The 25,295-nt window shown below is 42.2% G+C and overlaps 1 protein-coding gene across 6 annotated transcripts in view; it reads right to left on the reverse strand.

Annotated features, from left to right (window-relative positions):
- Positions 1 to 25,295, reverse strand: part of ADAMTS20 (ADAM metallopeptidase with thrombospondin type 1 motif 20) — a 167,359-nt gene that overhangs the window by 112,426 nt on the left and 29,638 nt on the right. For 5 of the 6 annotated variants that reach the window (XM_054024636.1, XM_054024644.1, XM_054024627.1 and 2 more), the window contains 3 exons: positions 23,318 to 23,483; positions 6,459 to 6,721; positions 501 to 584 (listed from right to left, as the gene is read on the reverse strand). In XM_054024636.1, coding sequence (XP_053880611.1) covers positions 501 to 584; positions 6,459 to 6,721; positions 23,318 to 23,483 — 513 coding nt within the window. The remainder of the gene's footprint in view (positions 1 to 500; positions 585 to 6,458; positions 6,722 to 23,317; positions 23,484 to 25,295) is intronic. The other variant, XM_054024669.1, reaches the window with a different exon arrangement.

Here is a 25,295-nt window from a genome sequence, read left to right on the forward strand (position 1 = left end):
GCCTCCATGCTGCCACCTGTCGTACGACCCCTTATGGAACTCCTGAATTCCCCTGTCAATATGGTATTAATGAAGCCACGCTCAGGAGACTTATCCTGCAGGTAGCTGCCCTATAAGCCCTTCTGAGGGTCTGACTTAAAGCCCATTTTAGTCAATGGGAATTCCTAAAAGAAGGGATGGGAGTTCTACAATAAAAATAAAAGGTTCTGCAGTAAACCTCTCTTTGTGTGTAAACTAATTCCACTTGGGGCTATAGTTAACCCTGACACCTACGTTCTTTCTTTGTTTTGTTTGGGTTTGGAGGTTTTTTTGTTTGGAGGTTTGTTTGTTTTTATATCAACAAAGTGATGGTCGCAGTAAAAGTAAATGTAACTGACCTTAACATTTAAAAAACAAACTGTTTTTGTTGAAATTATTTTATTTTAAAAAATTAGCCTGCAAACAAATATTTTGTGCCTAATCTGTGGAAAATATCCTATTAATAAGTATATTTTTCTTACCTGTTCATTGTGAATTACAATTAGTTTTACAATCATTATATTTATGAGATTTCCAATACTTGAGTCTTTGTAGATTGCTGCAACCTAGAGAGAAAAAATTCGTAGGATTAGACTGCTAAAACCATATGGCAAACTTGAGATTTCTTAGTATTTTCATACTCAGTTATTTAGTTAAAATTTTATATTCAGTTATAAGCATTCAAATACCACATTGGTTACCAGAAGATGGACAGATTATACTAAATCTGTCGTTTGTGTACTATAACTGCATATACTTGTTTACTATAACTGATTAATTAACACTGAATAAGACTAAGGTCAAATGGACTCTCCACAGATATGACAGAGGCAAGATAAGTACTGGACCAACTTCTGTAGGTGGAAAGTACAAGCTTCTTTAGGTCTGGGGAAGGAAGAATAGTGTTTGAGCTAAATTTAAGTTGGAACAGACTGTTAAGCAGAAGGGCTAAAATGTTGGAGGTGGTCACTTGAAATGAAGTGGGAAATTGGGCATTAGATTATTATGAACAGAGGGTCTGAAATAGGCAATTTAGGGCACCAAGCAGTATGGTGTGTTACAAATTGTTGTAATGAACCAGAAAACCTGTGTCTCTGTTAAATTCATGGCTTTTGGTGTCTAGCAGAGTTATAAAATTCCCAAGTTTGCCTTTTGAAGGTGTTGTGCAGGTTTCCCCTGAGGACAAGTATTGCAAGATCAGATATGGAGTGATCACTTTGTGAAACGGGTTCGCCCACAGGTGATGTTTGTCTTATTTTTCTGTGTGAGTTCATTCGAGAGTGTAGTGATTGTTCCATTTCACTCACATAGTTGTTGTTGGGGCATTTGATGCACTGGATAAGGTACATCACATGTTGTGACAAGCATGTGAAGGACCCATAAATCTTGAAAAGTGTATTGTGGGGGTACTGATCATCATAGCAGTGGAGATATGTCCGCGAGTTTTGCATCTGTTGCTCTGGCAGTGTCTGGTGCTGCTTTGAGTTGGTGTGTTCTGGTCTATGGGAAGCTTGCTTTAGATGATGAGCTTGATGAGGTTGGGGGGTTATTTGAAGGCCAGAGGAGGAAGTTTGGGAAAGATTTCTTTTAGGATGTGGTCCCCTGAAAGAAATCTTTCCCAAATCCCAATATAAAAGTCAGCCTACATGGATCCCTTTGTAAAACCAGGGAATAACACAGCAGGGCCTGAGACACGCCATTGAAGTTAATGGAAGCTTTGCCACTGATTTTAGTGGGTGCAGATCCAAACTTTAAGAGACTAGTTTCACATCATGACTCAAAACTGCACCAAATATTTTGCAGGAGATATTTTTTGCACATGCAAAACCTAGATTTGCATAAGCAAACAGGCATTACTGCACATAAATCAGGTAGCTAGACCACAGCGCTCAGTGGCTAAACCCATAGACCAGGGTGAAGCCACACTGAAAGCTTACCCTTCATATAGAAAAGTAACTGTGTGTGAGGGATCGCAGGTCTCAAATGCAGACCTATAAGTCTCCAAGCAGTGCCCAGACAACAACTGCCACCAGAGAGCTCTCCAGAATCATTAGGGATAGGCGCTAGCAGAACTCTAGCCCACCAGATGCTCTGCCTATGAAGCTCCTGATTGGAGCAGACATCTCACCCTACCGATTGGCCCACACTACCTGAGCCAGAAGGAGGCACAGGAAGTTGTCTAAGCAACTGAATGAACTCCTAATCAGCTGATGTACAGGACCCAAAGCCCTGACTCTGGTTTGACCCTGGCATTGTTACCTGACTCCAGTTTGATCCTTGATACTGCTACTGATTCTTATTTTGGCTTCACCTCTGGCACTGTTCCCTGGTTCCTGACTCTGACTTGACCCTGGGCATGGCTATCTGACTCCAGTCCTGACCCTCAGCATGAGTCCTGACCCCCCCACTCTGGCCCCAACCCGTGGCATGATCCTGACCCTGTCTCTTGCTCTGACTCTGGCGTTGGTTGCTGGCTTCTGACCCTGACTCTGCCCTCTAGGCCTGAACGCCAACGCCCCTGTCCCTACACTGTGCCTCTTCAAGATGTGTTGTCTACATGTACATCCCATGTGCATTAGATTGGATTCTTTTGGCTAGAAGTGTCCATCAGCGCTGCACCTGTGCCCTAGATACCCTCACATCCTCCCTCCCCACACCACCCCAGTATAAAGGGGAGGCAGGCCCAACCATTTCTCAGTTCTTTCACCAATACCCAACCCCGATGTGGGAAGGAATATATAGTAGCAGGAAAGGAGGGCAGGTTGTCACATCCATGTGGACAAAACATCTTAAAGAATGACATTTATTCTAAGGTGCTTAAGTAATCATTCTTTTTTCTTCAAGTAATTTTCCACATGCATTCAACTCTTGATGACTAACAAGTAGTTCTCTGATTGCTTGGAGATGGGTACTAAGAGTCCTGCCTAAACAATGATTGCAGGACAGCCCTACCAAAATGGGCATCCTATTTGGAAGCTTTGACCAAAAGATTAGTCTCACAAATGTGAGGACCAAGCTTCATGTATCTGCCTTACAAATCGCAGGAATAGAGGCATTCTTCAAATACACAGAGGTTGCCTGACCTCTGGTGGAATGAGATCTAATGTGTCCAAGTGGATCCAACTTGGGCAGCTCATAACACGTCCATATGTAGTTGGACACCCATTTTGATAGATTTCTGTGAAGATACTGCCTGATACTTGACCCTATCAGCAAAGGCCACAAAGACCCAGATCTTCAAAGGTATTTAGGCTCCTAACTTCCACTGAAATCAATGGAAGTTAAAAATCTAGATACCTCTGAGGATCTAGGCCAGTCTAGGTGTGTTTCTAAATAATTTTGTCTTGGTAAGGTAGTATGACAATGTCTTTACCATGTCAAGTGTATGAAGTTTAGCTTCCGCTGGGATTGGGTGAGGCCTGGGGAAGAAAACAGGGAGATGAATAAACTGGTTCCTATGGAACTAAAACTACTTTTGGCAGGAACTTGAGGTGAGGCCTGAGAGTAACTCTAGCCTTCTGAAATACTGTATAAGGGGGATCCATCATATGGGGATGAATCTCTCCCCTCCCCACCTTTGAGCTGATGTGATCGCTACTAAAAAGGCAGTCTTCATTGATAGGTAGTAAAGGGAAGATGTTATTAAGGGTTCAAAGGGGAGACCCATCAATCTTGTTCATATCATAGAGGTCCCAAGAGGGAGGGAGCTACTGAACTGCAGAAAAAATATAACTGAGGCCCTTAAGAAATCCAGTCACTGTAGAGTGAGAAAATACAGCGTGCTCCTGGATAAGAGGGTAATGTGCAACTATTGCTGCTAGTTCCCTTATGGAACTAATAGAAAGCCCAAATTGTTGCAGGACTAGTAAATAGCACAATATCAATGAAATAGGGGTTGTCAAGGGAGACAGCTGGTGCCGAGATGTCCAAATATATAAAGCTAAGTGAGAGAGGTTTCTATCAGTCTAGTTGAGGATTTCCCGCTTTGGAACAGACTGTTCTGAATTTCAGCTTAACAGCTTCTTTTGGTGGATATCATCCAGTCAGCAGCCAAGTTGTCAGATGTAACAATGCTGGGTCAACATGTAGGATCTCACCATTGTTCTGTGAGATTGTATCAGGTAGAGGAGGTAAAGTGATCAGAGGCTGCATTAAGAGGTTCACTAGATCTGAATACCAGAACTGCCTGGGGCCCAGACCAGGACCAGCATGATCATCATCTCTGCCTCTTGACTCAGATTCTTGGTATCACCAGACCTCAGTCCCAATATCAAGGTGATGAAAAAGACAACTGCAGGGAGCCTGAACTGGAGCCCCATCTAGATCAGCAAACTTGGCATAATTGTTCTGGTCTGTGAGAAATAATTCCATTGATGGCTATCTCCATTTGCAAAGGATGCTCTTCAGCACTGGATCCTTGAACAACCATTCATGGTTGTCTGAATTGTCTGTGGTGAGCTGCTAGTGAGTCCTGTACACATGGAAGATGCAAGGCAAGTGGCATGATCCAGTAATGAATGAACAAATCTAGAGCCAAATGGCTTTCTGACAGAGTGGAGATGACCTGCTTCCTCCCTGTCCGTTGACATATAGCGTAGTTGTGGTGTTGGAATGTGTCCATCATGTCCATGTGATGGCTGCTGTGTAGATACATTGATTTCAACCGCCCTTCTCTGGTGCACAGGTGAAGTCTGGCAAACTGTATCACATAGGTGCATGAGGCCATATGTCCATGCGCCTGAGGCATATTCTCACTGATGTCCTTGGCTGAGTTTGAAGTTTGTTGAGGAGGTTCCATCTTAAGGAAGACAGGCTCTCACTGACCTGGAATCTAACACAGCTCCTATGAACTCTATGTTTTGAGTCAGAGAAAATGTGGATTTTTCAATATTGACTTTGAGGCTCAGAGTGATGAGTAGCTTTAATGTTATTTGGTCACCTATTGGGGTGATCTTCCTCAGATGAACTAGTCATCTAGGTATAGACAGAACTGAATCCCTTCTTTCCTTAAATGAGCTGGATAAAACAGCCTTTGTTGAAAATTTCCAGGACCCAGTGGCCCAATGTCATCTGAGTCTAGGCTTCCAAAAAGTAAGAGTTCGTTGATGAAGGGGAGTGAAAGGAAGTGAACCTTCAGAGGTTGTCAGGCTCTTGACACCAGTGTAAAACCTGCTTCCCAGTAGAGGATGCAGACTATGCAGCCACAAAAGAAGAGGTGGAGGGTCATTGTCAGTGGAACCTCTCTGTCTTGGCAGCTCGGAGGCTGACAATGTACTGTGCAGAGGGACACCGACTGAAGAAAGCCTGTGGTCTTACGTGCTTCCTTCTTGGGACTGGAATGGAGCTTTGCCAATTTACGCCAGCTGAGGATCTGGGTACAGTATTTAATTTTTGAACATTTGCCTATTTTTATTTAAGCCTTATCTGACACCCTGATGTCACTCACAGATCTCTTTTTATCCAATCTGAATGCTCAGCATCAGCTGGTTTTCCTTCAGTGCAAATGGGCTGAGTATGCTAAGGACCAAATTCTTTCATTAAGGGACATACTAGAGTAGGCTGTAGGAGGAATTCAATGTCTCTCAGATCTCAGTTCTATGGTGTGCAACCACTGCACTATTCCTTCAAAAGTAGCGGCATGTGCTTCTGTCTGCAGCTAACCAGAGGGTCAGTGTGCAGGAGAGGAGGAGGAGGACCAGAACCAAGCCTCCACCTCCTCCTCATCCCTTTTGTGATGACGAGCACATACAGAGACACTATCCCTAAGCCGCTCTAGCATTTGGGTCTTCTCTTCCCTCCAGATCCTCAGCTGGTGTTAATTATGTATTACTATTATTATTATTATTATTATTACTGTTGTTTATTACCATAGTGCCTCAGAACCTTAGTCAACATGAACCAGGACCCTATTGTGCTAAGCACTGTACAAACAGAGAACGAAAATCACAGTCCCTGACCCAAACAGATTACAATCGAAGTAGCTCCATTAGCTGAAGCCAACTGAGAATCTGATTATTATTTTGAAAATGCTTGTAGCACAAATATAAAATAACCTGAGCATTTTATTTCACAACAGCTACATGTTCTTACAACAGCTACAAAAACTGCACCGCTATGTAAATGTATTCATTTTACTTTAATATTACAGTGAATTATTATGTATTACTAATTCTTTGAATGTTTTATCAAATCAACGGCTAGATTTTACCACATTCACTTATGGTAAGTAGCACCTTACTGCACCGAAGTCAACAGAGCTACCAGCTAAGGTTCTGGCCCCAATCTTCTATATTTACAGAAGTTCCTTGTTTCAATACAGAATTCCATCTGCCTTGATACAGATGCTCCAGTAAATTTAAAGGGTATATAATTTTACAGGGAAAATACCAGTACAGTAATAAATTCACTTACTATTGGCAACATCATTTAGGTTTACTTACTATTGACATAAGTGTTAATATATAGTGCTGCAAGCTCCGTCCATGGTGACGAACCATTTTGGTATCAGCTGTAACCATCACCTCTACATATCTTGGATAAGAAAGAAAACGTTTTTTCCGGGAATGTGGATTGCTTCTATCAACCTCTATTGATAGATTTTTAAAAGCATACTCTAAAACTGTGGCCTTTTGTAAAATATTTAGGTCTTCATTTAAACTGCCGTAGTCTGGAAATGGTAACGTGATTTTCTTCATCTCTTTTTCTGTAAGATAAAAAAAAAAACACTTACTATAGCATGCAGTTTCTAAACTTAAAGAGAGTAAGGAGAAAGATTGCACAAAATAAAGTGAGAAAGCTGTAATATTTACAATCTGCTTCCAAAATGAATCCTTGTAAGCATAAAACATTAGATAGGGAAGCCTGAAACAGGAATGTCAAACTGGATATTTACAGTACACTATTATACAGCTGTCCCATATTTGGTGTCATTGTAAGAAATGACATTGATACTACCCTAGTGCTTAAGTGCCCTAGTCAATGTGGACCAGGACCCTATTGTGCTAGGTGCTGTACCAACACAGAGCAAAAACATCATTCTTGTCCCAAACAGGGGAAAGAGACATATTATATACCTTTTAGAATGCAATCATTTTAAAATTCAAACTGACAAGCTGGAAGGACAAGAGCAGTGTGATGTCCACCAGTTTAAGGGGGAAAATCTGATACAATGCAGTTGTAGACAAGACAACAACTCATTGTAATAGCTACACTCACCATCAAGGCTTACAACAAACAGACAAATACCACATAAAAGAAAGATCTCAGAACTGCTACCCAAATGCTGTCTCTGCCCAGACTCTGGCTGCACATGTTCAAAGGGGTTCTGCAAGGACACAGATTAATTGCATTAAATGTATGTGAAGGAGTCAAAGAAGCAAGAATTTGACACACAGAAGAGGAAGAAAGAGAGGACAAAGGAATACACAATCAAGGGCCAGGTTGTGGAGCCTTCCCGGATTGTGCTCCTCGACCACGAGGCCTGCTCCAAGCTAATGCCACTAGTCTCATCTAGGGAAGTAGGAAAGACAGAGTGAAGTTGGGGCCATTGCCCTTCCCTTTCTGCCCCCCTCAGCCAACTAAACTAAGCTAGCACAGGGAGGAGGAACTCATGATCTATACTTTCAAAGGGTCACAAAACTGTAGTGCCACTGCAGCACATAGCTAGCCACAGCCAGAATTCCTTCCGACGTGCCTGTGGCACCAATCCCCCCCACCCCCCAATGTTCTTTAGCCCACAATATGATCAGAATGATTTTGATACTATAGCACAAAACAAAAAGTTATCACTACAGTAATTGAAACGTTAAGCATAGAAAGGTTTTATGCATGCATAAGTGCTGCTTTTCACATATATTTCATAAGCTTTATTAAATGTCAAAATGAGCAATGTATTTTCATGACAGAAAGGGCATTTATCATGTACTGAACAAATAACATACACATTTAAAACATTTACAATCAATGTTTACCAAATATTCAAACAACTCAGAAGAAACTATTCTGTACAATCAAATAAATAACACAAACCAACAAAATCCAGGAAGTGTATAAACAAGGCTGACACTGAAGACTTAACTCAGGTCATTACAGGGATTTTGTTTTGTTTACACTTTTATGTCCTTACTGTCATGTAAACATAATTTTTTGTATTTAATTAATTAAGGGCCTGAATTCTTTGTGCACCCAAAACCCCTAGTCCCAATTTGAGGAGACATACCCGGGCTAGCCCTGATAGAACACAGCCTTAGCGGCACAAGCTCTAGGAGGGGTATGCCACCCGGACTATGTCTCTAGAGTCTCCAATGGGTACATGCGCAGGGACTTAGCCCTTCCATCACTTGTGCCGCCAGGTCTACCCACTATTTTTAGCATAATTCACTTGATTGTGATAACAAACGTGTCATTTTTGAGAGAATTACACTCCAGGGAAAGCAAGCTGGTGGAGGAGTATTCCACAAATAGTATGTAATTGAATAGGCATACCAGTCACTGGACAATGTCCAGTAATGTAGAGGCCTTCAGGAGGTCACTGTATCTCCACCACATGTTGCCATATGTTGTCCTGCCTCCAGAACCAGGAAGAGCTCACAAGAGGATGGGGATTGGGATACAATGAACAATATCAACAAAGACCTATTAAAATTAGAATCTGGCAGCTTTCAGAAAACTTACAATTATCAGTTTACTATGTCAATGGATCTGATCTGTGAGGGTATGCCTACACTGCAAAAAGCAGTAGTAAGTCTCAGGACCGGGTCAAATGACAGGCTATAAATAGCAACATAGACATTTCTGCTTGGGCTGAAGCCTGGGCTCTAAGACCCTCACCAGGTTTCAGAGCCTGGGTGCCAGCCCAGTAGGAATGTCTACACTACTATTTTTAGCCCTATAGCACAGGCCCCATGAGCCCGAGGCAGTTGACCTGGCCTCTGAGACTTATTGCCATGAAGGTTTTGTTGCAGTGTAGATGTATCTTGGGAGGCTTACCATGCCTATGTTTTTAATCTTTGAAAATCTAGGGCAAATTTAAGTTTTTGAGTATGAATGCTGGCAGGAGAGAGATCACTTGATCATTACCTGTTAGGTTCACTCCCTCTAGGACACCTAGCATTGGTCACTGTCTATAGACAGGATACTGGGCTCAATGGACCTTTGGTCTGACCCAAAATGGCCATTCTTATGAAAAACTTTTTTATTTTAAACTGGAGACATACAGTTATGATGTGGGATATTTATTCACAGCTGCACATTTATAAATGTTCATGAAAAAAATGTAATGAAAACAAAGGGGATCAGATTTTGATCTCATTTATGCTCATACTAATTCATATCCATTCACTAACAAAATATTGCTCTTTATGATTTCAAAGATCTCATAGTTTTCATGGGGGGGGCATTTCAAGGAATTGTTCAGTAGTGCTATGTCATACAATGCTACTGAGTTACAATTCAAGAAAAATAGTGGATATATTTGTGACAGATATGGCAATTTCCTGCAATATCTTTTGGAGAACTTACTGTATTAAGTTTATGTATCATTGGGGGCCAGGAATTAAATGTAATTCCGTGGGAGAAGGTAACCACAGTCCTCCAGGAGCTAAGAACAGTGGGGGGTGATTAGGCAACTTCACTTAGACTATAATATCTACAGAGCGGTACCACCTCCTGAGGAGGCTTGCCTGTACTAGTTCATATTGGATTTTCAAGAGGCCAACAGACAAAGAAAGAACTTTTGGATAAATAGCCTGAGTTTAAACTGACTCAGGGATTTTTTTCTGATCCAGCAAACAGTAACTTCTGTTCACTGGGAGAGCTCCAATCCTTAGATGAGGTTGGAAGGACTGACACCAACCAAAGCCCTTATGGAGATGGGGGTTCTTTTATGGTTTTTAATACATTTTCTCTGTAATACTTCTACCTTAAGAATAAATGCTCTTGCTTAGAAAAAAACTGCATGGTAACTTAAAACTGTGGGCAATTACTCTGTTTATAGCCTCTGAAGAGAAAAGCAAAACAGGCATGCTTATGTAGTCTGACCTGCTGGAGAATTCACACTGTAGGCAGGGAATAGTACAGCCTAGGGTTACCATTCATCCAGATTCTGCCGGACATGTCCGGCTTTTTTGAGTTAAAAATAGCGTCCGGAGGGAATTTGTAAATGTCCGGATTTCCCCCCCATGCAGAGCACGCGCGGCTGACAGGGCCGGATCGTGCCACTCGCACGGGGCTCTAGAGTCCCTCCTCCGCTTCCCCCTCCACTTCCCTGCAACTTGAGATCACTCCCCTCCTCTCTCTCCCTCCCCCTCCCTGCATTTGCAGATCGCCTGCCGGCCGTTCGCATCGCGCCTCCGGCAGTCTGGAGCTTCTCCCCCTGCTCCTGCTCCTGCTGCCCCTCCCCTGCTGCCCAGTGCACCGCTCTGCAGCACTCTGTTCTGAGCGGCACGGTAAGGGGGCCAGGGGGTCAGAGAAGGGGCTGGGAGGTTCTGGAGGGGGCAGTCAAGAGACAGGGAGCAGGGTTGGATGGGGCGGGAGTTCGAGGGGGGAGGCCATCTGGGGGTTGGGGGTGTAAGGTTTTGGGCAGTCAGGGTACAGGTAGGGGGTAGGGCCCTAGGGGGGCAGTTAGGGTGGGGGGGGGTCTCAGGAGGGGGCAGTTAGGGACAAGGAATAGGGAGGCTTAATGGCTCTCTTAATGGCTCTCCATGTGTCTCTGGACCCTCTCAGCTGTCGGGCTTGGACGGAAACATTGCCTGAGGGTAGTGAGAGAATGGGTTATCGGTGAGGTGGGGGTGGGCGTGAGCCCGGTCAATAGGGGCAACCCCTACCAAGATCTGAGCCTTTTCTCACACGCCCGTTAGAGCTCGACATTATGCTGTTTGGGACCCCTCTTTGAGGAAAGCCTCTGGATTGCAAGTCCAACCGCTACCTCCTCGTGGTGAGAGTCGGTAACTGGCTTGGATAGCCAGGCGGATTGCGGAGGACGAACCCACATCCCACATTCAGTGGGGTGTGGGACGGGGTTGGGCAGCCCCATATGGTGCCACATGGATGCCCCCCTGGTAAGGGTAGCCTCCCCAGGTACGGGTTGACTCCCCCTGGTAAGGTAGTTTCCCCCTGGAAAGGGTTAGTTTCCCCCAGGTACGGGTTAGTTTCCCCCTGGAAAGGGTTAGTTTCCCCCTGAGAAGGGTAAATCTTTTAGCTATGGAAAAAAGTAATTTATATTTTTATACCGGATTGGCGCTGGACCGGGTTAATAACGCCCCCGCTGTTGGCTTTGATGCCCCGGCTGACAGTGTTAAATATATTAGGGGTGTGATCAGGGTCGCTGGACCAATGGATAAAATGGTGTGGACTATAATGAAGTCTCATGAGTATGAGAGTGAGAATCAAGTCCTCCCAGTGGAGCATGTAGAGGAGGTAGAGGAGAATGTTTGTGATGATCATGGTGAGGAGATTTTATCTATCTTACCGATGGTTTTTACAAGGGACACTTTTAATGATTTAACTATGGACAGTTTTAATCCAGATTTTAAGTATTTAAGTACATTTGATGATCCATATGTTAGGGAATCGGGATATCTTAATGCTCATTTAGTTAATGGGTCTAGTTTATTAAATAGTTTTAGACCAAGTACTGATTTTAATAGGGATCGTAATAAGGATCTTAACAGTACTGGTAGTAATATAAATATATTAGAAAGTAGTTCGTGGAAGGATGGGTTTTTTTATTTAGAGTATCCCGTTGATAGTTTTAATTGTCCAATATGTCCCCAGATATTACCAACATTTGGTAAATGGGCCAAACACATTAATGTGGTTCATAAAAGTAAAGCCATACGAGTTGTATGTAGTAAATGTGGAAAATCTTCTCAATATCATAATATAGCTTGCCACTACCCCAAGTGCATACCCAAGAAGGTGGATACCCCAATGAAGAGCCATACGTGCTCGGTCTGTGGGCTTGGTTTTCATACTAGATCTGGATTGAGCCAACACTGTAGACATAGACACCCTCCTGTGAGGAATGAGCAAAGAAAAGAAGATATGGCTGCTAAAAGTAAGATCAAAAAGGGATCGACTAGATCTCGTATATGGACCAAAGATGAGGTTGCGCAGCTTATACAGTTGGAAAGGAAATATATTGGGAAATGGAATATAAATAAATGTATTGAGAGCGAGATGAGGACCAAAACGAATAAACAAATATCAGATAAAAGACGAGAATTAGCAAAGAAGAAGTTAGTGGTAACAGGAGATAGGGAGGAAGTGACTGAGGTAGAGGACATTAGAGTAAATATATTAGAAATTCCGCCCCCCAAGAGAGAGGATTTTCCCACTAAAAGGACATCCAGAAGTGGATTTAGTGGAGAAAATATGTAAACGGGGAAAACAAAGTAGGGAGGGAAGAGAAATAATAAATAGTTTAGGGGAAATTGAAGGATTATTAAAGGAGGATTTAACAAAAGCTCTCGGATGGGCAATGTTGGAAAAATTATGTTATTCATTAGTAGAGGGAAAGGACCCTAGAAATGAAAGTCAAATAGAGTTGAGGAATAAAGGAAAAGGGAAGATGAGAAAGGAGGGGAGAAGGAAGCAATTTAATGCAATTAGGAGATATGCTACAAAGAAAGCTAAGTATAAATTCTATCAACAATTATTTGATAAGGATAGAAGAAGATTGACTCGCATTATAATGGGAGAGCCAGATAAGGCTAAGTGTGCTATCCCTATGAAAGAAATTGAGGAATACTATGTAAATATTTTGGGAACAATTGGACATGGTAATATGATAGGGTGGCCATCATCCACAGAGAATGCGGATAATGATATATTAATGAGTCCGATCTCTGTGGATGAGATTAGAATAGCTTTAAGAGAAATAAGAAAAGATAGTGCTCCTGGCCCAGATAAAGTAAAAGTGAGCAATTTGTGGGATATTTTTAATTTAGACTCCTTAATACTTACAAAATTTTTTAATATATGGTTTCTAAATAGACAGGTACCAGATGAATTTAAGAAAAATAGAACGATTTTAATACCAAAGACACAAGATGAGGAGGAAATGAAGAAGTTAACATCTTGGAGACCATTGACAATTGGGTCAGTTTGGATTAGAATCTATACCAAAATATTAGCAAAAAGACTGGTGGAAATAGTTAAGATATGTAGTAGACAAAAAGGGTTTATATCCGCCCCTGGGTGTGAGGAAAATATTGCTATATTAGATAATTTGATTAATGGGGCTAAACGAAATGGGAATGAAATTGCAATAGTGTTCGTAGATCTGGCTAAAGCATTTGATTCTGTGGGACATGGACATATAATAGCCGGGTTGAGAAGATTTGGTATAGATGAACATTTTATAGATATCATTAGGGACCTTTATGATAATTGCACAACTAGGGTATGGGTGGGTGATGAAGCTACTGAGTCTATTTTAATTAGGAGGGGGGTCAAGCAGGGTGACCCGTTGTCCCCAATTTTGTTTAATATTGCTATGGATCCCCTTTTAACTAGATTAGAAGTAGAAGGAAGTGTTTTTTATGTTAAGGGTAATAGTGTCACGTCATTGGCTTTTGCCGATGATGTGGCAATTTTAAGTAGCTCATATAAAGGAATGATCAAAAATTTGGGTATTTTAGAGGAGTTTTGTAAAAATACTAATCTCTCTGTTAATGTGAAGAAAACGAAAGGCTTTCATATTTTAACTAAACATAAAACCTATGTAGTTAATCCTAAGGATAATTGGCAGATAGGGTCAGAGGAGATTGAATATGTTCAACCAGGGGATTTTGAAAAATATTTAGGGGCTAGAATAGATCCCTGGATAGGTGTAGGGGGACCGGTACTTAAAGAAAAATTGAAAGATTGGAGTGAGAATTTAATTAAGGCCCCATTAAAACCGGCCCAAAAAATATTAATTTTACAGACATACATCTTACCGAAGCTATTTTATAATCTTCTTTTAATAGAACCCCCTTTTAATCTTTTAGACGATCTTGATGTGTTAGTTAGAAAAATAGTTAAAGAGATTTTACATTTACCTCAGTGTACCACAGATGGGATATTTTATTCTAGAGGTAGGGATGGTGGTTTAGCTCTCACTAAGTTTAGTGTGCAAATCCCAAATATGTTAATTCATAAATGGAGGAGACATATTGTCTCGAGAGATGATTGGATGGACCTATCTTATCTATATGCAGGAGAAAATCTTGTGGATAAAATATTGTCATTTAGTGCAGTAACATCTCATCCCAAGAAATGGAGGGAAGAGGAATTTTTAAGATGGTCGGAACTGAGATGTCAGGGAATAAATATTTTAAAAATGATTTAATTAGTAATTCGATTTTTAGAAACTCTAGTAAAGTTAAATCGTCAGCGTATATCGCAGCATTGCAGCTTAGGGCAAATATTTATCCTACTAGGGAGACATTAGCAAGAGGAAGAGGAGGTGTGAATGCTCTTTGTAGATGGTGCGGTAAAGTGCGGGAGACTGTTCCCCATATCTCAGGACAATGTTATAAGACTAAGAATGCTAGGATAAAAAGGCATAATAGAGTAGTGTCTGCAGTTGTAGATAAGGTTGGTAAATTAGGGTGGAAGGCAATGATAGAGCCCCATTTGAGAAATAGTAAGGGTGAGTTAAGAAAGCCGGATATTATATTTATAAAAGGAGATACAGCAGTGGTGGTTGATGTTACAGTGCGATGGGAGGATAATGCCGGAAGTTTGGAACAAGCCCACAGTGAGAAGGTGGCTTATTATCTTGAGTTAGAGGAAGAAATTAAAAACTTAACGGGAGGTAAAAATATTCACTTCTTTGGTTTTGTGCTTGGGGCGCGTGGCAAGTGGAGTGAAGGTAATAATGATTTGTTACAATTATTGGGAATGGACAGAAGTAAAAATTTTAAGGAGAGTATATGTAGACTTGTTTTATATTCCACTATTGGTATGATGGCTATATTCAGTGACAGGTAAAGATCCCGGAGTTTCCATTCCGTGTATCTTGCCAAAACTAAATTTTAGCTATTTTGTTTTCCATGCTCTAAATTTTCAAATTTTTAATATTGTTTTGAACATTAATATATTTAGTGTTATTTAATATCTGTCCTTCAATAGAATGGTTTTAACTATATAATAAATACTTATTAATGGATGAAATTCCAATTTAAATTATTAGTTTTTTTTTTTTTTTTAACTACTGGATGTGGATGCGGATTGGCCGCGTATAATAACCAGGAAAGGGCAGGTAGTCACGCCTGTACATAAATAGGGGGTGGGGTTCTGGAGGGCAGTTAGGAGCAGGGGTCCCAGGAGGGGGCAGTCAGGGAACAGGGAGCAGAGGAGTTTAGATGGGTTGGGAGTTCTGGGGGGGGGCTGTCAGGAGGTGGGGAGTGGTTGGATGGGGCATGGGAATCCCTGGTGTCTGTCTGGGGGTGGGGGTGTGGATAAGGGTTGGAGCAGTTAGGGGACAGGTAGGGGATAGGGTCCTAGGGGGCCAGTTAGGATGGGGGGAAGGTCTCAGGAGGGGGCAGTCAGGGGACAAGGAACAGGGAGGCTTAGGTAGGGGGTGGAATCCTGGAGGGCAGTTAGGGGTAGGGGTCCCAGGAGGGAGCAATCAGGGGACAAGGAGTGGGGGGGAGGGTTGGAGGTTCTGAGGGGGACAGGAAGTGAGAGGAAGTGGAAAGGGCAGGGGCGGGGCTCCTCCCATCCTCTTTTTTGATTGTTGAAATATGGTAACCCTAGTACAGCCTGGAAAAAAAAACCAGTCAGGACGGGGAGAGAGACATCTCTCCACCCAAGAGATAGCAGCTGGTGAGCCAGAAGCCTCAGTGGGTGCCCTTGGTGGACCATAGAGGAGGAATACAGGAACAGTTACCCTGAACTGTGACAATATTGAATTAACAAAAGGAGATTTGACCCTTGCTCTCTACACAAACTTCTGGCACTTTAACTAAAAGGGTACTTCTGAACTGATTTAGTAAGCTGGGTGCAAGTTTGTGAATAGATATTCTTAGGTTGGTTTAAAAGTAGCTTAATTTGGTTATGCACAAATGTATACTAATTTAACTAAATAGTTTCAAAACTCACTTTGTTATACTTGTCCAAGTAGGTGTGCAGACAAGGCCCTGTAGAATCTCTGATTTAGGTGAAATAATTAGTGTGACAGGGAACTAGTCTGCTCCTATATTCTGCTCTGTCTACACAGAGAACTTCAGCCATTAAACACCCCACTTCAGTTTATTTACATTGGCTCTTTCCACCACCTTACTGATCCATACACCATAAATTATTAACAGTTTCGCCTCTTTTCTCTGCTGATGAGATAGAAGAGCTCTCTACCCATAGAATGTTCCTGGTTCTGACCCTGCTAGCCTCCCTCTCTCTCCCCTGCACTTCCTTCCTGTGCCTTCTTATTCCTCCTGTGTTAATGGGCCAATTTGCTCGTTAATCCTCTCCCAGCCCATTCTAACCCACTAATTAGGCCCCCATCAGGTCCATCCTGGGGGGACTTAATTGGTGTTTAAGTGACTAGAGTGCTGGCTCAGCTGTTGATTCCCAGTGCACTCTCACAATTACCTTTACAAAGCTAGTTTCCCAGAATCTTTCATTTTGTGGATATGACGGAAAGGGCAAAGAATGAAATGAGTTTTCTTTTTGAGAATTTTCTTTAATGAGATGTTGTACAAATCTGATCAAACAATGATTTATTTCACATGATTGTAGATGGATTCTTTTTGATAATATCGGAATAGTTCTTCATTGTTATGCAGTTTTCTTAACAGAACTATAGATAACTAACTCCTGCATGTTTCTGCAGTTTCAAGTCTACCAGGCTTACAACGTGTTGCAGCATCATAAAAAGGCATAAAGCAATACAAATATAAATAGAAACATGTTTTAACGTTAAGGGTAGTAGAGCAACTGTTTGGTTAAAAGTGGAATTGATTAGCAAAACTGCAAAATCTGACAGACCAGTGAAATGGCAATGACCATGATTTGGATAAAGGATAATGTATAGGTTTTTTTTAAAGTGCAATTATTATTAATTTTGTTTATTGCAGTAGTACCTAAAACTAACCAAGAATGGGGCCTTATGCAAACCTAGTGCAAGAGCAGACATTGAATAGAAATAAAAGACAATTTCAGATCAGCACTCAACAATTATAACTGGCAATGTAATATTTACATGATTTTGACTGAAACACTTGCTTTTTGTTTTTATACAAGGAATAATCTGAGGATTGATATTTCAAATAATGTACAAACTACCTGACAGACAATACCAATCAGTTAATATCATCATATTTTTGAAGTAACCTTAAACAAAATACATATACAGAAATATAATTTCTATGGCATGTGTAATGCACGAGATTAGATTGTATGATCATAATGGTCCATTTCTGCCCTTAAAATCTATGAATAAACAGAGTTTTTACCTTATACTTACTGCTTCCAAGTTTAAAATCCACCTAACAAGATTCTAGGAATGTCACTGTGTCACTCTGAAGCCTAAAATGTCTTCTGAGTCAGTGTGAGGTGATGGAAGCAGCTACAAGTATGAAAGAGCTCTTTTTGTTCAGAGTATAACCAACTTGAATCATTACTCAGTTTTGCAGTCTATTACCATACAATTTTTAAGTTCTCAGCCATTTTGACTTTATGAATTATACCGGTGAGGTGTACAATTATAAGGCATGTATCTATTCCATGCCAAGAGTCCTGGATCACTGTGAGATTAGAGGTAACTCAACTAATCATCACCTTTCCTCCATACCTAATCTATTTACAATTTCATTGACTGTATGAGGGAAACTGAATAGATGGTGGATTACTTGGCTCAACTGCCACACCTATGCGCCCAGCTGCCACCCACACAAATCCACACATCCCTTCCAGAACAACCCCCTAAACGTAAATCAACACAATCACCCAACCACTACACACAATAACCCCAAACACACATAGCTTCTCACTGCAGCACACACCTCTCATTTGCCACTCACACAAATCCACAACTTTCCCAGAACAACCCAACCCACACACAACACAACCAGCACACACAATAACCCCACACATAGCTCCTCACTGCAGCACACGTCCTATTCATCACCAGCACAAGTCTCCCCACACTACCACCCCAAACATAAATCAACACAACCACCCACACAACAGCAAAATCTGTGGTCTGTTACCATCCAATTTTTAAGTTTTGAGCCATTTTAGGGTTGTTGTTTTTTACAAACACCTGCTCTTACTAATTTAGGGTTACCATTTTTTAAAATAACAAAAAGAGGACACTCCAAGGGGCCCCACCCCAACTCCACCCCCTTCCCTGCCCTAGCCCCACCCCAACTCCGTCCCTTTCACAAAGTCCCCGCCCCAACTCCGCCCCCTCCCCTGAACCCTCCGCCCCCTGATCCTCCCCCTCCCCTGCTGTCCACGAATCAAATGTTCGCGGGAAGCCTGAAACAGGTAAGCTGGGGTGGGGGGGCGCAAGGAGGCGCGGCCCAGTCCGGCCCCCTGTCCGAGCGGCTCGGGCCCGGCTCGGCTCGGGCCCTGGGGCGCCAGCCCCAGTTCCAACTGAGTGCGCCAGCCCCAGCCCGCCCCGGTGGTTCCAGCTCAGCTCGGGCCCCGGGGCACTGGCCCTGGCCGAGCGGCTCTGGACCGACTCGGCTCGGGCCCCAGCCCCGGTTCCGCCGTGCCAGCCCTGGCCCGCCCCGGCCCCGGCAGTTCCAGCTCAGCTCTGGCCCCGGCGGCTCCGGCCCCGCTCCGCTCAGCTCGGGCCCTGGGGCGCCGGCCCCAGCCCACCCCAGCCCGGCGGCTCCAGCTCAAATCAGACCCCGGGACACAGGCACTGGCCCCGGCCAAGCGGCTCCGGCAGCTCCAGCCCAGCTCAGCTCAGGCCCCGGGCACCAGCCCTGGTTCCAGCCAAGCGCGCTGGCCCCGGCCGAGTGGCTCCGGCCCCAGCCAAGCAGCTCCAGCCCCGGAGCACCGGCCGAGCGGCTCCGGCCCCGGCGACTCCAGCTCGGATGGGGCCCCGGGGCACCAGCCCGTCCGGCACCGGCCCCAGCACCGGCCCCGGTTCTGGCCGAGCGACGCCGGCCGGCAGCCGAGCACCGCCAGCCCCAGTGGCTCTGGCTCCGGCCCCAGCGCGGATCCAAGCCCCACAACCCCTCCCTATTTTCCCGGACATGTCCGGCTTTTTGGAATTTCCCCCCAGACGGGGATTTGACGACCAAAAAGTCGGACATGTCCGGGAAAATCCGGACATATGGTAACCCTAACTAATTAAACCCATGTGACAGCATGGGCTTTCAGCTACTAGTATGTTATAAGTGTTTTCCAAGATTAAAATCACAAGCACAAACTACTAAAACTACACCACTAAACATATTCAGGAAATTGATATTTTCAAATATTTAATCATATATTCCTTAAGAGGAAAGGGTACAGTCTGACTTTCTTTTGACCACTATCCTCCTGAGAAAAAGACGGTAATAGTGCATTTTCAGTTTTGAATAAACATTCATGAAATGCATGTACATTCAGAATGAGCACACATTAGTTTCAATCTCATCAAAGCTAAAGAATTCATTAAACAGGATGCTTCTCAATGCCAGGTCAAACAAAACATCATAAACTACTTTCTCCAGTTTTCCACTATGAAGCTGCACACATTTGTGTTTTCTTTGAAGTCACATAAACAAAACCCTTATGCTCATATTAAAAGCCTAAGAAAGGCATCTATTATGTCAATAGGTTTAAAACACTTAGACACAATGAGGAATACTTCTAAAATGGCACTCTTATAATAGTAAATTGATATCCTACTGTTTGGAACAATAGTTGATGGACACCTAGAATCTCAAATAAATTATTTCTAAGCCCACTCCTTGGTCTAGATGTTGAACTTTGAGGGTAGCTGCAGATGTCTTTTCCCCCGTTACATCATGTTGCAGTCTTCAGTAAATCATTAAGACGCATGCAGGTCTATGCACACAACTGTTGAAAAATTTACACTACACTATACTATTATGGGATAGCCTAATTTTGGCAATTAATTATCTTTGCCTATTAGCGGTAAATATGCCCAGTGGCCTGTTAGATGGGGTGGGATCTGAGTTACTACAGAGAATTCTTTCCTGGGTGTCTGGCTGGTGAGTCTTGCCCACATGCTTAGGGTTTAGCTGATTGCCATACACCTCTACCTCGATATAACGAGGCCCAATATAACACGAATTCGGCTATAACCCGGTAAAGCAGCGCTCCAGGGGGGCGGGGCTGCGCGCTCCGGCGGATCAAAGCAAGTTCGATATATAGCGGTTTCACCTATAACGCGGTAAGATTTTTTGGCTCCCGAGGACAGCATTATATTGGAGTAAGGGTGTACTTGGGGTTGTGAAGGAATTTTCCTCTAAGGCAGATTGGCAGAGGCCCTGGGGGGGTTGGCATGGGTCACTTGCTGGAGGATTCTCTGCACCTTGAAGTCTTTAAACCATGATTTGAGGACTTCAATAGCTCAGACATAGGTTAGGGGTTTGTTGTGGGAGTGGGTGAGTGAGATTCTGCGGCCAGTGTTGTGCAGGAGGTCAAACTAGACAATCATAATGGTCCCTTCTGACCTTAAAGTCTATGACTCTATGATTCTAAAAGCACAACTCAGGGAATGACAGACCAGTCAGCTTAACTTCAGTACCCAAAAAGATAATGGAGCAAATACTTAAGCAATCAATTTGCAGACACCTAGAAAAGATAAGGTTATAAGTAGGGCCCTACTAAATTCACGGCCATGAAAACATGAAAAATGCGTCACGGACTGTGAAATCTGTGAAATCTGATTTCACAGAGGAGACCAGCATTTCTCAAATTGGGGGGCCTGACCCAAAAGGGAGTTACAGGGGGGTTGCAAGGTTATTTAAGGGGGGTTGCAGTATTGCCACCCTTACTTCTGTGCTGCCCTCAGAGCTGGATGGCTGGAGAGTGGTGGCGGTTGGCCAGGTGCCCAGCTCTGAAGGCAGCGTCCCACCAGCAGCAGCACAGAAGTAAGGGTGGCAATACCATACCATGCCACCCAGACAGCAGTCATTGCTCTCCAGCTACCCAGCTCTGAAGGCAGCACCGCTGGCAGCAGCAGTGCAGAAGTAATGGTAGAAGTACCACAACCCACCCTACAGAAACCTTGTGACCCCCCACCCCCACAACTCCTTTTTGGGTCAGGATCCCTAGAATTACAACACCGTGAAATTTCAGATTTAAATAGCTGAAATCATGAAATTAATGATTTTTAAAATCTGATGACTGTGAAACTGACCGAAATGGACCATGATTTTAGTAGGGCCTTAGTGATAAGTAACAGTCAGCATGGATTTGTCAAGAACAAATAGTGTCAAACCAACCTGATAGCTTTCTTTGGCAGGGTAGAGGGGAAGCAGTAGATGTGGTATATCTTGACTTTAGTAAGGCTTTTGATACTGTTTTGCATGACCTTCTCATAAACAAACTAGGGAAATACAACCTAGGTGGGGCTACTTTAAGGTGGGTGCATAACTGGTTGGAAAAGCATTCCTGGAGAGTAGTTATCAGTGGTTCACAGTCAAGCTGGAAAGGCATATCAAGTGGGGTCCCACAGGGATCAGTTCTGGTCCGGTTCTGCTTAATATCCTTATCAATGATTTAGATTATAGCATAAAGAGTACACTTATAAAGTTTGTGGACGATACCAAGCTGGGAGTGGTTGCAAGTGCTTTGGAGGATAGGATTGAAATTCAAAATGATCTGGACAAACTGGAGAAATGGTCTGAAGCAAACAGGATGAAATTCAATAAGTACAAAGGCAAAGTATTCCACTTAGGAAAGAACAATCAGTGGCACACATACAAAATGGGAAATGACTGCCTAGGAAGGCGTACTGCAGAAATCCAGAGGGTTCATAGTGGATCACAAGCAAAATATGAGTCAACAGTGTAACACTGTTGCAAAAAAAAATAATCAAATATTCTGGGCTGTATTAGCAGGAATGTTGTAAGCAAGACACAAGAAGTAATTCCTCTGCTCTACTCCACTCCATGCTGATTAGGCCTCAACTGGAGTGATTGTGTCCAGTTCTGGGCTCCACATTTCAGGGAATATGTGGGCAAACTGGAGCAAGTCCACAGAAGAGCAACAAAAATAATTAAAGGTCTAGAAAACATGATCTATGACAGAAGATTGAAAAAATGGGTTTGTTTAGTCTGGAGAAAAGAAGACTGGGGGGGGGGACATGATAGCAGTTTTCAAGTACATAAAAGATTGTTGCAAGGAAGAGGGAAAGAAATTGTCTTTAATCTCTGAGGATAGGATAAGAAGCAATGGGCTGAAATTGCAGCAAGGGTGGTCTAGGTTGGACATTATGAAAAACTTCCTAATTGTCAGGGAGGTTAAGTCCTGGAATAAACTGCCTAGGGAGATTGTGGAATCTCCATCATTGGGGATTTTTAAGATCAGGTTAGACAAACACCTGTCAGGATGGTGTTGATAATACTTAGTCCTGCCTTGAGTGCATGGAACTGGACTAGAAGACCTCTCAAGGTCCCTTCTAGTCTTTTGATTGTATGAAAATATAACTGTTTTAAAGCACTGTGCTACATCCATTATTTGTCCTTATGCTATTAGTAGTGCTTTTTTTCCTTTCATATTCAAGTGAATCATCTCCTAAACTGTGAAGCTTTGAAAATTACTGCCAATGTGTTGTGACATATCCTAATTCTATGCTCCTCAGGTAACCCTTTTTCTGTTTCTCAATCTTAATATATTAATGTAATACGAATATAAAATATTTTAAAAATGTATATAATGAGAACAACAATAGTACCTACACTAATAGTAAATATTAGATAATACAGTATATTATAAGACAGGAAGATTTAATGTATACTTTTTAGATTATTTGCACTAAATTTCATTTATTTTGTGAATCTACACAAAAGCTGAAAATATGTCCCTGATGCTGCAAAAATTTAATCTATGGAACAATCATTGTGAAAAATAAAACATGTGCATAAGTGTTTGAAGGACTGATGCATATTTTTGCAAGCTAATTTATTCTTACATTTAAAGTGGGCCATTCGTTTTTCACCAATGTTTGTTAGGTCTTTGTGAAACGAATAAATAAAATACATTCTAAGGTCTCAATGACAGTGATAGTCATTAATACTACTAAGGAAAAACATTTTTTAAACATACAATTTGTTAAAACACTAAAAACCATAGTGAACAGACATAGACATCGACATCAGAATTTAAAGTATAACTATACCTGAAACTTCACAAGGTTTCTGGGAGTTCTGATAAATGACATTTTTTAAATCTTCATGTCTGTATATAAGATGTGGTTTGTTATGATCATCTTCGTGTTCATCTCCATCTGCCTTCATCAAAGGTTCTAAAAAATATTCACCATCATGTACTTTAAAGGTGCCCATCTGAAAAGAAGACAGAGGCAGTCAATGTATTGTCCTCTGAAAATTATATTTTACACCAGTGATTTTATATGTGCAGTAAAATTTGTATGAAGTACTCAAAATTAATTACATGTACTATATGCTCTATTATGCTGTCATTGAAGTTTCTGGGTTTTTTTTAAATTGTGTATTATACACAAATCTATACCATCACCCTCCACCCTCAGTCTCTATAGCCCCAATCTTGCGAGTACTTCCACACATGCAGACCCTTGAGTCCACTCAGAGTCCCACTGACTTCCAGACTGGGGCTTAGTTTGGAATTTTCTGCTCCAAGGTCAGCTCAGATTTGGAGAGCAGGGCAATCTTAACTACAGGGTTTTATCAGCATGTCACATTTCTGTATTGAGCTGTTGCCCTTTGTTTTTTGCAGATATAACCATTTTCTCTTAACATTTCAATTTTACGGTACATTAAAGCGACACTTTTCTTGAAAACTAAGCTATTTCAAAAATTATTTAAAATAAGGTTTTAATACATTTTCTTATAATGGTTTTCTGTCCTTTTGCTGAATGAAAGAACCACACAAACAGAGGAAAGTGACTGAGCATATAGGGGAATCCGTGACATTGATGGTACACAGAATGCTATCACATGCACAAAAGTAAGCAAAAAAAAAAAAAAAAAGTCCCCTGAAGACCCTTCAATTGAGACACCCTATCCAGCATCTTTCCTCTTCTACCCTTCTTATAACTATAACTGTAACTTGTTGGTTATTTTATTTTATAGAAGTACATGCACATAAGGAAGAAGGTATACACCAGAAGGTAGAGCTTCTGGCAGTGGGGAAACACAAAATTCTTAGGCCTTTGGCTAAGGTTCATTTGAAATTCGGAAGGTTTAGAGCGTGACCTGAAAGTGGGGGTGCTAAACAGTATACCTGTGGAAATGCTGGTAGGCAATGATATTTTGCATATGACTAAGCCTGTTAATGTTTTAACCTGTAGTAAAAACAAGTATTGTTTTACAGGGATCCCAGTAAGAAATGGTAAAGATCCAGAAACTGCTAAGGGGGGAGGGGAAGGACCCTCCAGTTCCACTGCAGCAGAAGAAATTAGTCTGTTTCCAGGTGTGGGAGGGGCTGAAGCCAACTCCTGTATGGCAGAGAAAAAGAAGCATTAATTAAAATGCTCGTCCTGCACACAAGATGTCCCACTGAAGGCAAATGAGGCATTGTGTAGCATCCAAGGACAGAAACCTTGTTGATTGCATTCCCAACTCCCTCCAGGAAGGCGAGACCTACGCATGAACTCATCCCATCAGCTTGGATTCTGAGTTGAATGGGATAAAAATCACTGACAAAGAGAAACTCCATCTCTTTATGCTCTCTGGACTCCTGAGGGGCAGAGATTCCTAAACATAAGTAAGAGATCCCCATGTTGCTTGGCATGGATCAGCCCTAAAGAGCAGTTTATTATAGCAGTGTATATTGCCTTCTTAAATCGGAGACTAACTCATGTGTGCATGTTTTCTATTTTAACCTAGTAAATAACTCTTATTTCTTTTCTTAGTTAATAAATCTTTAGTTAATTTATTACAGGATTGGCCACAGGAGATCCGAGTAGAAATGACCTAGGGTAAGTGACTGGTCCCTTTGGGACCAAGAGCCATGGAAAACCCCAAAAGCAGTTGTTTGTGACTGCCCAGCATTGTGAGGAATCATTGTTGCTAGCATAGGATTCTCCTTTTGCTAGTCATTTGGGGGCACAGAGAACCTATGAGAGATTAAAGAAAAATTTCTATTGGCAAAGGATATAGAATGATGTGAAAAAT

This window comes from Malaclemys terrapin, chromosome 1, assembly GCF_027887155.1.
Source record: "Malaclemys terrapin pileata isolate rMalTer1 chromosome 1, rMalTer1.hap1, whole genome shotgun sequence".
NCBI lineage: Eukaryota > Metazoa > Chordata > Testudines > Emydidae > Malaclemys > Malaclemys terrapin.